General features: G+C 53.9%; 2 protein-coding genes across 2 annotated transcripts in view; one reads left to right on the plus strand and one right to left on the minus strand.

Moving 5' to 3' along the window:
- ZBTB7A (zinc finger and BTB domain containing 7A) overlaps positions 1-383 on the plus strand; it is a 7,834-nt gene extending 7,451 nt beyond the window's left edge. The window contains exon 5 of the mRNA XM_015567190.1: positions 170-383. Within this exon, the coding sequence (XP_015422676.1) occupies positions 170-337 (168 nt within the window). The 3' untranslated portion in view covers positions 338-383. The remainder of the gene's footprint in view (positions 1-169) is intronic.
- Positions 384-7,148: 6,765 nt separating this feature from the next.
- PIAS4 (protein inhibitor of activated STAT 4) overlaps positions 7,149-14,971 on the minus strand; it is a 17,437-nt gene continuing 9,614 nt past the window's right edge. The window contains exons 7-10 of the mRNA XM_006754058.2: positions 12,582-12,655; positions 12,331-12,491; positions 9,682-9,812; positions 7,149-8,823 (exon numbers count right to left, since the gene is read on the minus strand). Coding sequence (XP_006754121.1) covers positions 8,555-8,823; positions 9,682-9,812; positions 12,331-12,491; positions 12,582-12,655 — 635 coding nt within the window. The 3' untranslated portion in view covers positions 7,149-8,554. The remainder of the gene's footprint in view (positions 8,824-9,681; positions 9,813-12,330; positions 12,492-12,581; positions 12,656-14,971) is intronic.

Genomic DNA, 14,971 nt, shown 5'->3' on the forward strand with positions numbered 1-14,971 from the left:
CGCCCGCTCCGCCCACCTGCACAGACACCTCAAGAAAGACGGCTGTAACGGCGTCCCCTCACGCCGTGGCCGCAAGCCCCGAGTCCGGGGCGGGGGGCTCGGGGGACCCGACCCTGGCCCTGGAGCCACTGCACCGCCCAGCGCCTCCGCCCCACCTGGCTCCCCTGAGGCCCGGCGCAATGGCCAGGAGAAGCACTTTAAGGACGAGGACGAGGACGAGGAGGCGGCCAGCCCTGATGGCCTGGGCAGGTTGAATGTAGCGGGTGCTGGTGGAGGGGGGGGTGATGGGGCCACTGGGAACCCTGCCGACGGCAGCTTCGCGGCTGGACTCGCCTGAAAACCAAAAAGAGAAAACAAACCCGAGAGAGAGAGAGAGAGAGGGAAGCATCACGAGATCTAGGATAGTGCTTTTCTCAGATTTTTCTCTTTCATGAAGTTCTCTCCCTTCACGGGAACTCTTGCCCTCCACCCCCAACTCCCCTTTCCCTGCACCCCGTCCATGGGTTTCGGGGCTTGGTTTGGGGTTTGTGGGACACGGGTTCTGAGTCCCCCCCCACCCACTGGGCACCCCAGCATGGGGTCTGGGATTCCATTCGAGACCTGGGCAGGGTCCCAGGTTCCAGGCAGGGATGAGGGCTGCTGTGGCGGGGAGGGGGCGAGGCAGGACTGGGGTGGGCTTTAGTTTTTCTCCCCTTGCTGGTTTCTATGAGTCTTTCAGACAAGACCTTAAATGATTTCTGTCTGCTGTGAGCGGACGTTAAAATGGTCCCTGAACCTACCCCCACCCTCCTTCCTCAGGGCACTTATTAAGTGGGGGTCTTCCCCCTCGATCTCCCCCACAGCCTCCTTGCCTCCTGTCCTTGTCTGTGGTCCCCTGTATCTCCTGGCCACTGCAACACAAACCTATTTATTTCCAGGTGTGGAGAAAGGGGAGAAGACGGGAAGGGGGGCACCAGGATGGCTCCCAGGGGCTTCTGTCGCCTTCCTTCATGGCACTTAAAACCCAGTGGGGCACCCAGGGGCCACCTCTCAGAGCGCCCCCATCAACTCTGTCTGTGTCCCCTGACCCAGGTCATTCAGACCCCCATTTAAAGTTTGGAGATTTAAAACTTGTCTTCACCCCCTCCCCACCTCTCCCTTCAGCCCTCTTCCAGTTTTTTAAAGCACTTTTTAGATTGTTTTCCCCTCTTTTCCTCCTTAAAAACAAAATTTATATATATATATACATAGAAAGAGAGAGATATATATATAAGATATAACTTTTCCTCAGAGGAGCAGACAACAGTGTGGGGTGAGACAGCCAAGGGCACAGGGAACCCAGGGTCTTACGGTGGCAGGGAAGAGGGAGAGAAGAGTCCAGAAGTTCCAATGTCATAAAAGCAATAAAAAGATTTTACAAAATGAAAGGAAACAAAAACATGACAACCAACCCCAGTAGAAGTCTCGGCACTTTGTAACAGAACGGGTACTATACTTTATCTTAATTTAAAAACATGTTTACAAGTTGCAACCAACTTCTATGAAAAGTTGAAAAGACAAAAAAAAATAAAAAGAGAGAGAGAGCGAGTGAGCGAGAGCGCAAAAAGATTCCTAAAAGCTGATTTATTTTTGTACAAAATAATAAAAAAAAAAACCCACCACAGATGTAGAATCCAATTCTGTGCCCCAGGTGAGAAGGGAGTCAGGAAGGCCATGGGGACGGGGTGAACCTGCTTCACCAGGGGGCTTGCCTGGCCGGCAGGACTGGGGTTTTTGTATTTCTGCCATGTCCCCCACTCCCTCCCATTCTGTCCCTTTTTTGGTTCTGATTTAGCGATGTCTCATTACCCACTGGCCATACAATGGCCACCCATGTCTGTGGGGACCCTCCTTACTGACTTCCTAGCTCAGGGATGGGCCCAAGAGAGGGCTGGCCTTTCAACCAGCCAGAGCAGTCCAGTTCCCCAATCTCCCCCCCCTCCTTGCTGTTCCCCCATCCTCACCACTTACTGGCTTCCCGCCTCTCCTTGTGGCCACTGAGGAGCTGCCATTTTGGATATGCCATCCCCTTTGAGGTGGGTGACAGGAGGCCCCACCTCCAGGGCCTTACACCCCCCAAAGCACCCCTCTTTTTACTCAAAGGCACTGACTGTCATCTGGGGGCTGGCACCTGGCTCCCCAAAGGCTCGGTGTTGACCGAGCCACAGGCCACGGACGGGGGCCAGGGCAGGGAAACCATGTTACCAGAGGCCAGGGCACCTTTACCCTCTCTTGCATATGCAGCGCCTAGTGTGGGACCCTGTATATAGACACATCCTGCTGAGCTCAGATCCTTCTTCGTCAATGCCCAAGGTCGGGGGTAGGGTGCCCCTGCTCCCTCTAGTCGCTGGCCCGTCTCCTGGTACCCTTTTGCTCTGTGACAAACCCCATCTTCTCATCTCCTTTTTCATTTTCTTTTTTTAAAGGGAAGCTTTTTAAGAAGGCAACTTTCATCATTGTTTCTACAGGATAGGTTTCGTCTCCTCCCGGCCTCTGCCAGCCCCCCAAATGTCTCAGGAACCCCCCCTCCTGAGGGGGGTGGCAGGGGAGCCCAGGGCCAGGTGGCCTTGTCATACCCCAGCATCACAGGGCGAGATTCAGAGAACCATCTGTGGAGGCCAAGCAGAGAGCTTGAGCACCCAGGCCAGGGACCCCCTTCCCCCCCCGCCCCTCCCAGCTTCCAGAGGTTCCTTGAGGGGTAAGCCCTCTTCCCCTACCCACACACCTCCTTGCAATAAAACCAACTGAAAAATCACAGCCGTCGTCCTGGCCAGTGGGGGTGACGACTTGGGGAATTGAGGCCTCTGGGACTATGGTGGGGCATGGGCTGAACCCCGCCAAGCACACTTTAACACAAAGCTCCTTGGGAATTGCACTAAACCCCTACCCCTAGCTCTGCACCCAGCTTTCACCAGCCCTGCCCACCCATTTCGCCTTAACCCCTATTCTGCTGCCCGCCAGTCTGTCCCGGGGGCCACAGCCTCTGCATGGGCCCAGAGCCGGGACCCCCGTCCACCCGGCCCAGCCCCCTAACTGCGCAATCACATACTGTATATAGATGTGGATCGATTTTATTTTTATTCTTTAAATTAAGGTTGTGATAAAGTGTTGCCAAAGATACTGCTGAATTCTCGCGTTTCAGGAAACAAATATTTGAGGGGGAACGTGCTGACTGGTCGGAAAGGACACAGCAAAAAAGTGTTTTTGTTTGGTTGTTTGGGGTTTTCTTTGGTGTTTTCTTTCTTTGGGGTGTTTTTTTTTTAACTGCCTGGTACAAAAAAAAAAGACAAAGTGAAATTGTTATTTCCATCATCTTGGTGAAATTGTGTGGATGTGTGTGTGCGCATGTGTGCGCGAGTGAGGTCTAGGCTGGGGACTTCTGATGGGGGCGGGGGGATGAGCCCCCACCTGGATCAGTCTCCAGCCTGCCAGACTGGGAGAGAGAGATAAATGTTCTTGCTGCTGCTCCCTGCCTATTCCCCCACCCTGACCCTGACCCTGCCTTTTGAGATTAAAAGAAAAAAAAGGCAAAAAAAAAATTAAAATTAAAAACCAGTGAATGTAAAGTGCCGGACCAGGCCCAGCCTGGCATGGGTGTGGGCCTGTGCCCAGCCGGGCTCCAGTGGGCCATACCAAAGCCTGCCCCCTCGGGCAGCCCACCCGGGAGACCCCATGTGGCCATCTCGTCACCCTGTTTATACAGGGCTGTCCCTCTGCTTCCTTCCGAGGGGGGTTCTCAGGTTGGAAGGGAGGGGCCCCCAGCTCCCACCTGGGTCTTCTGGGGAGTCTGCACTACTGAGACCCATCAGCTGTGTCGCACATGGTGGGACCGAGGCAGGGGCCAGGGCCCCCAGAACCGAGGCCATCCAGGCAGCCAGGATTGTAGGAGGCAAAACAGAGACTGAAAGGAAAAAAAAAATTAAAACCAACAAAAAAAGCAAAAATCCTATTTTTTGAGAAAGAAAGATATTTATATTTGCAGTTTTATTTTAAAAAAGTTATTTAAGCTGAGGAAGCAGCCTTCCTGGAATGGTGGTGTTGGCCGGTGCACGACGGGTCGGCCTGGGTCTTGGGCGCCCAGGAGTCATAACCTCAGAGTTTAGACTATCTCGCACTAAATATATAAATTTACATGGAGGTGGGATGGGGGCAGGACCAGGAGATGGGGCTGGGGAGACCCCCATCCCACGGCCAGGGCTGCCTGGAGGCCAACGGCCAGGGGTCCTGTGCCAGGTACCCCCCAACCCCACCCAGGCCCAGACATGAGGTGCCTTGGACTTTGGGGGACCAGGCCTGGTGAATGGGGAGTTGGCGGTGGCGCCCCTGGGGGCACAGAGCACAGACATTCCATAGACTGTATTTGAGAGTCTTTATAAAATGTGGGAGATCTAAAAAAAATGGTAAATATGCACTTTTGGGGGGTGGGGGGAGAAGCTTTAAAAGTAATAAAAACAAAAAGACAAAAGGTGAAAACAAAAATCATTTTTCTTGTACATAAAAAAAACCACTAAACGCAGCCTGTTACGACCGCTGCTGCCTCATTTGCTTGATTTTGATGTTCTTTTGTGTTTTGTTTTGGGGGGAGCCTGGGGAGTGGGGATGGAGGGCTTAGGGGCTCCTTCCCCATGGGTCGGGTCCCTTGTTTATAGCACTTGGGGGTCCCAGCTTGGGTTCCAGGGAGAGGACCCCATGCTAGCCTCACTCTTCCTGCCAGGCCTGGGAGGTGAAGTGGGGGAGGGAGGGGTCTGGACAGTGACTCTTGCCTCTGGGCTCCAGGGTGGGGTAGGTGTCTGGCACCCCTAGGTGAGGGCAGGCGGCTCCAAGAAGGGGCCTGAGGGACAGTGGGGGCAGGCAGGAAGAACCTGCTAAGCGGGCTCCTTGGCCACCACCTACTACAAGGTTTCTGGAGGCCCTGGGTGGGGTGGCCTACACAGGGAACCCCAAGTTTGCCAGGGGCCTCCAAGGTGCAGCCCCCTGTTGGGCCCCAGTGACCTGATCAAGGAGCTGAACTGGCTGCTTCCTCCATATCCCCAGGGAGAAGGTTGGGCTAGGGCCCGTTCACTGGGGAGGAAAATTGTGGGCTGCAGCCCACATCTCTGGGTGGGGGCCACCAAACATGGCCACTTACAAGGCCCTGGGGAGAACCCTCCTCCTTCCCATCCCTCAGTTGGACTCGGGCCAGCAGGGCCTGGAGTTGGGGTGGGTGACTGGCACCAGGGGGCACAGACGGGCATGGTCACAGCCTGGGAGAGGACAAGCAGGACTCTGAAGTGGATTTTCATAGCAACCACAAGGAATCTGTAGGGGCTGACCTGGCCCTGGGTGGGAAAGGCCACCAAGTGCAGGGCTTGGGGAGGGCCTCCAGGTGTCCTTCAGTGGCAAGGCCTGCACTCGTGTGGTCACATGGCAGACACAGGTCTCCAACTTGGACTGAGGGGAGGCGGGACAGTGGTTCAACAGCCAGACACGAGGGAACCTGAACCAGCCACAGGGCGAACTAGAGGCCTCTGATCAGGACAGCGATGAAAGCAGGTTCAACAGCCACCCAGTCCATGTGGCCTCTGCACACACATTCCCGCATCCCCTCCCAAGGGAGAGGGGCTTTGGGTTTTGAAATCTCATTCACGTATAGTTTCCCCTTATAAAACCATTGGTGGTAGCATATTGGGAATTTTGCAATCACCACCACCATCTCCTCTCAGGACAGTCCATCCCTCCAAAAGGAAGACCCCTCTCCATCAGCAGTCACGCCCGTTTCCCTCCCCCCGCCCCTGACACTAACCCACTTCCTGTCTGTGGATTTGCCTGTTCACATTTCACATCAGTGGAATCTACGTGTGGTCTTTTGTGTCTGGCGTCTCTCACTGAGCATCCTGTGCTCCAGGTTCATCCACGTTGTAGCGAGGGCCAGTGCTGCATTCCTTTTCATGGCTGGATATTCCAGGGCGTGGATGGGCCACATTTTAGCCATTTTTCAGCTGATGGGCATTGGGCTTGTTCCCACCTTTGGCTATTGTAAAGCTGCTAGGAAGATTCATGTACAACTTTTCTTGAGAAGGTAGGTTTTCATTTCCCTTGGGGGAGATACCTAGAGTGGAATTGCTGGGTCAGACGGTAACTCCATGTTTTCTTTTAAAAAAGTTTTTTTTAAATATATTTTATTGATTTTTTACAGAGAGGAAGGGAGATAGATAGAGAGCTAGAAACATCGATGAGAGAGAAACATCGATCAGCTGCCTCCTGCACATCTCCCACTGGGGATATGCCCGCAACCAAGGCACATGCCCTTGACCGGAATCGAACCCGGGACCTTTCAGTCCGCAGGCCGACGCTCTATCCACTGAGCCAAGCCGGTCTCGGCAAAAAAAAAGTTTTTATTGATTTTAGAGAGGAAGGGAGGATAGATAGAAACGTTAAGATGCCCAGCCAGTGTGGTTCCGTGGTTGAGACTTAGCCCATGAACCAGGTCATGGTTTGATTCCTGGTCAGGGTACAATGCTGGGGTTGCGGGCTCGATCCCCAGTAGGGGGCATGTAGGAGGCAGCCCATTGATGATTCTCATCATTGATGTTGCTCTCTCTCCTCTAAAATCTTTTTTTTAAAAAAGAAACATTGATGAAAAACATCCTTGGGCTGCCTCCTGCACACCTCCTACTGGGGATTGAGCCCACAATGCAGACCTGTGCCCTGACCGGAATAGTACAGGTGACTCATGGGTCAACACTCACTACTGAGCCACATTGACGGGGCTAACTTTTTGGAACTGCCAGACTTATCACAGTAGCTGCACCATCTATGTTCCCACCTGTAGTGCAGGAGGGTCCCAGTCCTCATCCTCACCAGCACTTGTTGCTTAGACCTAGCCCTCCTAGTGGTCGTGATTTGCATTTTCCTGGTGACAGGCTGCTCAGCATCATTTTGGGAGCCTAATGCCTGCCTCACCAGGCCCCGCAGATGGACACTGGGCCAGGCAGTTCACAGGGAAATCCTCCTCATTTGACCAAATGTGGTGCCTTTTGAATTCTGAACATCATGCAGCAGAGAAAAAACTGTGGATGGGGAGGTGTTTTGTCATTTGGTCCCTGCCCCCCAGCTGACACCTCAGACACACAGAAAAGCGTATGCCATGGTGGCTTCACCTTGACCTTTTTATTTGCATTTTTAAAAAAACAATTAAATTAGAATACAAATATTAGAAAACAGCGGCCTTCAGCTGCCAGTGCAGACTGAGGGAGGCTGGACTGCGCAACTGAGTCTATACAGTAAAACTGAATTTGCCCTCGACCAGATTTATGTCCTTTTTGTCTTTAGACCTGAAATGATATTGCTTCCTGACTAGTAGAGTTGTTTATACAAAGGAAAATTATTCTGGGGTTGGTGGGGAAAGGACAGGGAAGAGAAAAAGCAAAACAGGAGGGCAGGCAGAAGTGGTCTGGGGTGTTGTGGCTTCTGAGGGGGCAAGGATGCTGGGTGGTGGGCCAAGCACCCAGCTGCAGGTCCCTGGAGGCATCTGGGGTTGCTATGGAAGCCCCATGGTTGCTGGACCACCCCCAAGGCTAATTGGGTTGCTAAAGGGTGGCCCCTAGCCCAGTCCTGTTGGAAGACGAGTATGAGGCTCCAGGGGGAGGGGCTGCAGGGCAGGCCTCGTACCCGTCGGAAAACCCAAGAGCAAGAGGGGAAGGAACCACCCCAAATTAAGAGGACGGGGCAGGAGTCCCTGCTGCCCCTCAGAGGTGGCCACCTTCCCGGCGGTGGCACCCGTGGACATCTGCACTGTTCCGTAGGGAAGTTAACCTGAATTGGAGTTACCGAGGTAGCTGGCTAAAGAACTGAGACCCCCCACGCCACACGGTGCCACACCCTGAAGCCCCCACCTCAAAGGGGGTTCTGGCCACATGCTGGGTCTTCAAAATACCAAGTTATTGCACTTTCAAAAAATACAACACATCTGTGGCTAAGCCCTCCCTAGCCCACCCCCACCCACCTGCTCAATGGCTTCTTGGCTAAAACTCTCACTGCTCAGAGGCCCATTCCAGGGTCTCTGGCAAGAGGACAGTTCACAGAGAGAAGAAAAGCAAAGGAACATGAATGTCCAAGTCGTGGCTGCTGCCAGGGAGCCCCTCAGTCCTCCCTGTTGCCCCCACCAGCCCCAGGTCCCTCTGTACCAGCTGGAATGGTCATCAGAAGAGGCGGGGCATCTGGGAGGATGCAGTGTCCTGCCCATCCCTCTTCTGGGTTCTGAATCCTGCTGGGGAAACAGCTGTGTGGGTGGCTCGTCTTGTTTTTAAGAGTTTGTTTTTTGTTTCATTTTTCTCTTTTGTACTTTTTTTTTTGTAATTTTACTTTTTTTTTTTAATCCTCCAATAGGAGAGTCCAGAGGTACAGGTGCCAGGATCCAGGGAAAGGGGTGGAAAACCATATGAACAATAAAAAGAAAAAAAAAAATCACTCCTCCCTCTGCACCCCAAAACCCCTCTGCGTGGTGAGCACCAGGAAAATTTGAGTGTCCGACCAGTTGGTGGTGGGTGACGATCCGTCAGCAGGCCGACACCAGGCCCTTCTGGAAGGGGCAGCGGCGCTTGGGCCGGGGGCCATCCTCATCCTCGTCCTCCTCATCTTCCTCTTCCTCCTCCTCTTCCTCTGAAGACGAGGAACTGTCCAGCGTAAGGTCCACCACATCAGCTCCCAGCTTCCCATTTTCAATGCTGCCCATTGTGCTGCCCCCGCCTCCAGAGCCCCCAAGCATGCTGCCACCGCCACCGTTGACGTTGGGGCTGGATAGGAGCCCATTGGTGTCTGAGGTGCCTGAGGGTGACAGGGACAGATGCTCAGGACTGCAGACCCACCGAATGAGGAAATGAGGTGGCAAGGGGCAGGGGCAATCCTGGGATACCATTTCTGCCTCATGTAGAGGCCTCCAGACGTTGGGGAGCACCCTGTATAGGACCTGGCACACAGCAGGTGCTAAATAACTGTGTGCTCCCTGCAGTGCAGAGTTCTGAGCCCTGGTCTGTTCCACTCTGAGGGGATGGGATCCACTCCACGGGAATGGCTGTTTTATTTTTCCTTTTCATTTTTAAAAAATATTTTATATAATGATTTTACAGAGCAAGAGAGAGGGAGAGAGAGAAACATCAATTTGTTGTTCCACTTATTTTTATGCTTCATTGGTTGATTTTTTTAAAATATATTTTTATTGATTTCAGAGAGGGAGAGAGAGGAAGAAAGAGATAGAAACATCAATTATGAGAGAATCATCGATTGGCTGCCTCCTGCATGCTCCCTACTGGGGATTGAGCCCACAACCCAGGCATGTGCCCTTAATCAGAATCAAACCTGGGACCCTTCAGTCCGCAGGCCAACTCTCTATCCACTGAGCCAAACCAGCTAAGGCCACTGGTTGATTCTTGTATGTATCCTAACTGGAGGTCGAACCCACAACCATGGCATATCGGGATGATGCTCTAACCAAGTGAACTATCTAGCCAGGGCTCCCGTTTTTTTTCCTTTTTGGTTTTCTTGGTCTTTTTTCATTTGAGGTGGCTGTGTTTTAGATGAAAATGTCACACAGCAGGACACAAGTCAAACTCAGAAACCGCCAAACCCCCAGAATAGGTATTGGGGCAAACGAATGAGCAGTGGGGGGCTGGGTCAGGGACTCACCGAGCACGAGGATGGGGCACTGGGGGCTGCAGCTGCGCTCCTTCTCGGCACGGATCGGGCACCATGAGCCATCTACCAGGTATTCAATTTCATCGGCATCCTCACACTCACTCAGGATCTTGGAGAGGAGCCTGGGCACGGAGGGGGGATACAGGAGAACTGATTCTTAGGCCAGCTGAGCCACACCCTGCTCCCCCGGACTCTGGTGGGATGCTCACTAAGCCACTTTCTTCTTTGCAAAAGAAGTTTCATGAAAGCACCAGCCAGGCCCCAGTGATGTGAGGTCCTGGAGGGCGAGGGGGCCAGTCTCTCCCCTGCATGCGGTCTGCACAAGCTAGGCCCTCTGGGAGGGTCTGCCACGTTGCTTTGAAGGCTTGCAGTCACCCACTCCTGGCACAGTGCAGGCACTCCCTCCAACACCTTCAGAGCACGGGGCCCGGGAGGCTGGCCGAAGAAGGTCCTGCCTACCCAGCCCCCTGACCGAGTGGCCCCGCCCTGGCATCCCGATTCTGTGCTACCCTCACTTTGACAGTTAAGGAAACTGAGGCTCAGAGAGCAGCTATGTGCTGCTCAAGGCCCCTGGAGAGTCTCCCAGAGCGCGCCCGTAGCGAACCAGAACCAATGAGGTGTGCTCTGACCCTGGGGATTGGCTGCTAAGGTACTGCCAGCCAGGCCCATTTCAAAATGGAGGACCTAAGACCTGGGGAGGAGGAGTGAACCCCCCGAGGCCACAAGACCAAGTGGCAGCAGCCTGGGTTCTAGTCCAGTCCCCACTTTTTGACACTTCCTGGCCACAGGGCCTCAGTCTCTGCCACCATCTCTAGCAGCTGGAGGGACCTGAGGAACAGCCAATACCCAGGCCAGGCCCGGTGCACAGAACACACATGCTGCTGTGGCAATGGGTCACCATGGCCCCCAGCATTTGTTCAGTGTCAAAGTTGCACCTGCCTCCAAGTGAATTTGACCCCCTAGGTCACAGTCACACAGGAAGGAGGCTGTCCTGCTCCAGGACACACTCTGGAGCTGACGGGGTCCTTCCCACCCTCACCCTCTGGCCTCCCCTCCATCGCCACACTCATAGGCCCACCCCCAGGGTCACCCTTGTGTGAACAAAGCTCTTCCTGCAATGCACTTGTCTACCTGGAAAAATCCCACTCACCCTCCAAAGCCCCACTCTATAGTTCCTCTTCGTCCTCTAGGCAGAGCACAAGCAACAGGATCTGGATCTGGCTCAGTTCTCCCTGTCCCCCCAGTTCAGGTGGGAGTTCCCTGAAGATAGGGTCTGGGACAGAGTACTTTTGGGGACACCTGGATCACGCAGCTTAGGGCCAGAGAGGAACAGATGGCAGAGCCTCAAAGAATAAGTACATAAACCAAAAACCCTTCCTCCAGCAAGCCTCCTGGGCTACGTGAGGCCCCGTGGGCTCACTGGGATCATGGTCTGTATGGGGCAGAGCCACCGTCCCCAGCCCTGCCAGAGCTTCCACCACCCGAGCCTGAGTGACCCACTCTAGGCCTGTGAGGGGGAGGGAAGGCGGGTGCTGGGCTGCACAGCTGCCAGGCTGGGAACAGAGCTGCCATTCAGACCCAGACCTCATGTCCAGCCCCAGGGGCCTCCTCATTCCACCCTGAGGTTGGGTAGCACAGAGGGCTGTAGCTCAGCCCCTCTGGGGAGGGGATCCAGGCTCAGAGTTGGCTGAACCTGGCCTGGCTACCTACGAGCTGGAGGGTCCCAGGGCAGGTGACTGCCCTCCTGAGTATCAGTCTCCCCATCTGAAAGGTGGGGATGATTAAGGTCCACCTCCTGGGACAGTTGAGAGGGAGGGCTTGGCAAGACCCTGAACATGGTCCCCGAGATGAGTGCTTGAATGAGGGTACAAATTCGCACCCAGTCCCTATAGGTCATTCGCAACTCTACTGTGTATACACAACCCAAGCTTCGAGTCCCAGCTTTCAATGGCTGGCGGTGCAGAGCTCAGTACCAACTTCTATTTAGGCTGCCACCTCTCCCTGCCCCCATCAGACTTCGGGGACAGGGGTGGGTGTGGCCAGCACCTGGCAGGAGCTGCTCAGTCAGGTGCTGGGCTCAGTTTCTGGAAACCCAAAACCTAAGCAAAGTTTCCCTTTTGGGGAGAACAGCCTTTTGCCCCTTGTTCCCAAGTGGTGTGGGGACGGCCTGCTTGTTAGGCTGAGGGACCGTCTGGCCATGCACCAGCATCATCTAGAAAGGGGACAAGGAGACTGTGACCAGAGTTTGGTGGAGATGTGTGTCCTTTTCACCTTTCTATGGAGGGCATGACTAAGGTTGTACTGAACCAACTTCAGGAAGCAACTTTGTGCATCAGACTGGAGGTAAGGGTTTCTCAGGTCCCTGTGTTACGTGCAGAAAAACAGCTTCCCAGAACACAGGTCATCCGGGGAACAGTGGGCTTCCTGGGTCCAGAGCCCCACTTCTGACCCCTAAGCTACACTCCTGCTGCCTGCACACACAAATCCTGCCTGTTTGCCACCTGGGCCTTCCAACGCTGCCAAAAGGCACAGAGGCCTTCGAGTTGCATGGCTCTGCTGCTCCCACCCGCCCCCCCAGAGACCCTCGAGGTGAGGTGCAGCCCGGCAGGCGGTGCAGCCCCCTGTGCTTCAGGGACTCACCCGTCTATGATGAGCTGGTCGTAGGGGGCAGGTTTGTCGCACACAGGACACATCCAGGTAGGCTTCTTCTCGTTCATCTGGAGGTAGAAGACAGCGTCGAAGCACTGCAGGTGAGCACAGGTCTCTGCCCGGCAGGGCACGGACAGCCGCATCTTCACCAGCTGCGGGCAGAGGAAGGGGGGATGAGCAGACCACCGGGCAGCCCCCACGTAATAAACAGGTGAGGGAGGGGGACCACCACATCGACTCACTGGGCAGATGAGGGAGACCCGCACGCCGGTGGTGGCGATCTCACTGTCAGGGTCCAGGCGAAGCTTCTCTTTGACTGTGGAGAAGGGGGCAGCCAGTGTTAGCAGGGAAGGGGCAGAGGTGCCCACAGGGCCAGGCCAGGAGGCAAGTTGGGCAGCAGCCACAGTTATTTCTGATAGCTTAGGTGCACCATGAGGCAAACCAACAGGACTTTTCTGGAAAGATCCAGGCAACACACAGCTACCGAAAGAGCCACCTGCTGTGCCTCTGTTAATTCTGATGAAAATCATCCCTGAAGCCCTGGTGGGGAGGCAGGCCCCCTACTTCAAGACAGTGCCCACTAGGTAGCACCGAAGTCCCAGTCCAGAAGTGCTCACCATGGGCCCTGCAAGGGTAGAAGCAAACCTACCAGCACAGCTTCCCTTGTACAATGAAATGTTACTTCTCTAATAAAGGAAAAGATGGCAACAGCACCAAAAAGTGAGACACAATGTGAAAACATGCTCACAGTAGCACCCAAAGCCCTCCTTCTTGCCTGTGTGCTGGAAAAAAGACTGGAAGGAAAAGCACCTAGTGCAGCCCTGGGACCAGTCTCCCTCCTTTCCTTTTCCTGCATGTTCTTCTTTTTTCTTTCTTTTTCTTTTTAATATATTTTTATTGATTTGAGAGAGGAAGGGAGAAGGAGAGATAGAAACATCAATGATGAGAGAGAATCATTGATTGGCTGCCTCCTGCACGCGCCCAACTGAGGATTGAGCCCACAACCCGGGCATGTGCCTCTGACCGGAACTGAACCTGGGACTCTTCAGTCCGTAGTCCAACGCTCTATCCACTGAGCCAAACCAGCCAGGGCTGCATGTTCTGCTTTCAAAGCCAGGAAGTTAAACTTCATCCTGAAGGGTCCCAGGGCAGGTGACTGCCCCCCTGATGTCTCAGGGCAAACCAATTCTGGGTCTTGCAGAGTGGAGGCCACCCTGCTTAAAGCCAGAACTGTGCCCAAGAGGCTGCAGGCTCCAGGAAGCATCCTTTCTCCTCTCACAGCCAATCTCACCTCAGTATGAATTTCCATCCCATGATTCCTTTCTCTGCCTAACAAGTGCTAATGGTGGCCCCAGAGGCCTTGGCTCATCGGAATGACCCTGGGCAGCTAAGAATGGGTGCAGTATCACTGATTTTTAAAAAAATAGATTTTATTTATTATTTTTCCATCACCATGACCCCCCTCCTTTTTTAATTGATTTTAGAGAGGTGGGGAACAGAGAGAAGTAGAGGAAAAGAGGGAAGGAGAGAGAGACAGAAAGAAAAAAACATGGATTTGTTGTTCCACTTATTTATGCATTCATCGATTGCTTCTTCTATGTGCCCTAACCAGAGATTGAACCTTAAACCTTGGCATATTGGGACACTCTAACTTTAGTTAAACTGAGCTACCCAGCAGGGCTGCACTGGGTTTTGAAGCAAGGCCTCACTTTTCCCCTGACAGAGAGAAGGCGTGTGCATCAGGAAGGGTTCAAGTGAGACAAAAAACAGAAGTTCCACTGTGATGACGCCTACCTCGGGGCTGGCTGTGGAAATGAAGTCGGGGCTTCCTTCAGCAAAAACCTGACAGTCCATCCTACCAGGGGCCCAGGCTGTCACATACATCCCACCAGCCCACCATTCTACAAGGCCCCTGGCTCCTCACTGAGGGGTCAAGCCAGGCCTCTATTTGCCCGCCCTCCATCCTGTGGGCTGCTGGTGCCTGGATGAACCCTGGCCAGTCTCCACGTCGAACCCTGCCCCGGTCCAATAGGCACTCTGGTCAAATTGGCCACGGTCTCCACAGGGAGAGAGGCAGATGGGACTGGGGGTTGAAGAAAGGGCCCTTTGAGGGAAGGGGAGGCAGCAGGGTGGGGTACATACACTGAGACCTCGGGTCATAGGGCCTTAACTCCGCCACTCGGCACCTCAGTGCCACTGGTCAGATGGCATCAGAAGTCATCTCAGAGACCAGAACGGGCCAGTGATTTGACCACACAGCTTCCAAGTGGAGGAATTCCTGAGCACAGCTGTGGCCCGGGCAGCCCTTGGTGCACGGATACAGGAAAAGACAGACCCAGTTCTAGGTTTTGTCTATCACTTTTGATGGCATGTTTTGTTTGTTTTTTAAATGCTAAGACCCCGCTGGAACCGGTTTGGCTCAGTGGATAGAGCGTCGGCTTGCGGACTGAAGGGTTCCGGGTTCGATTCCGGTCAGGGGCATGTACCTGGGTTGCAGGCACATCCCCAATGGGAGATGTGCAGGAGGCGGCTGATGGATGTTTCTCTCTCATCGATGTATCTGACCTCTGTCCCTCTCCCTTCCTCTCTGTGAAAAATCAATAAAATGTATCACAAAAAGAAAAAGAAAAGA

The sequence above is a fragment of the Myotis davidii genome, unplaced genomic scaffold (assembly GCF_000327345.1).
Source record: "Myotis davidii unplaced genomic scaffold, ASM32734v1 scaffold551, whole genome shotgun sequence".
Taxonomy (NCBI): domain Eukaryota; kingdom Metazoa; phylum Chordata; class Mammalia; order Chiroptera; family Vespertilionidae; genus Myotis; species Myotis davidii.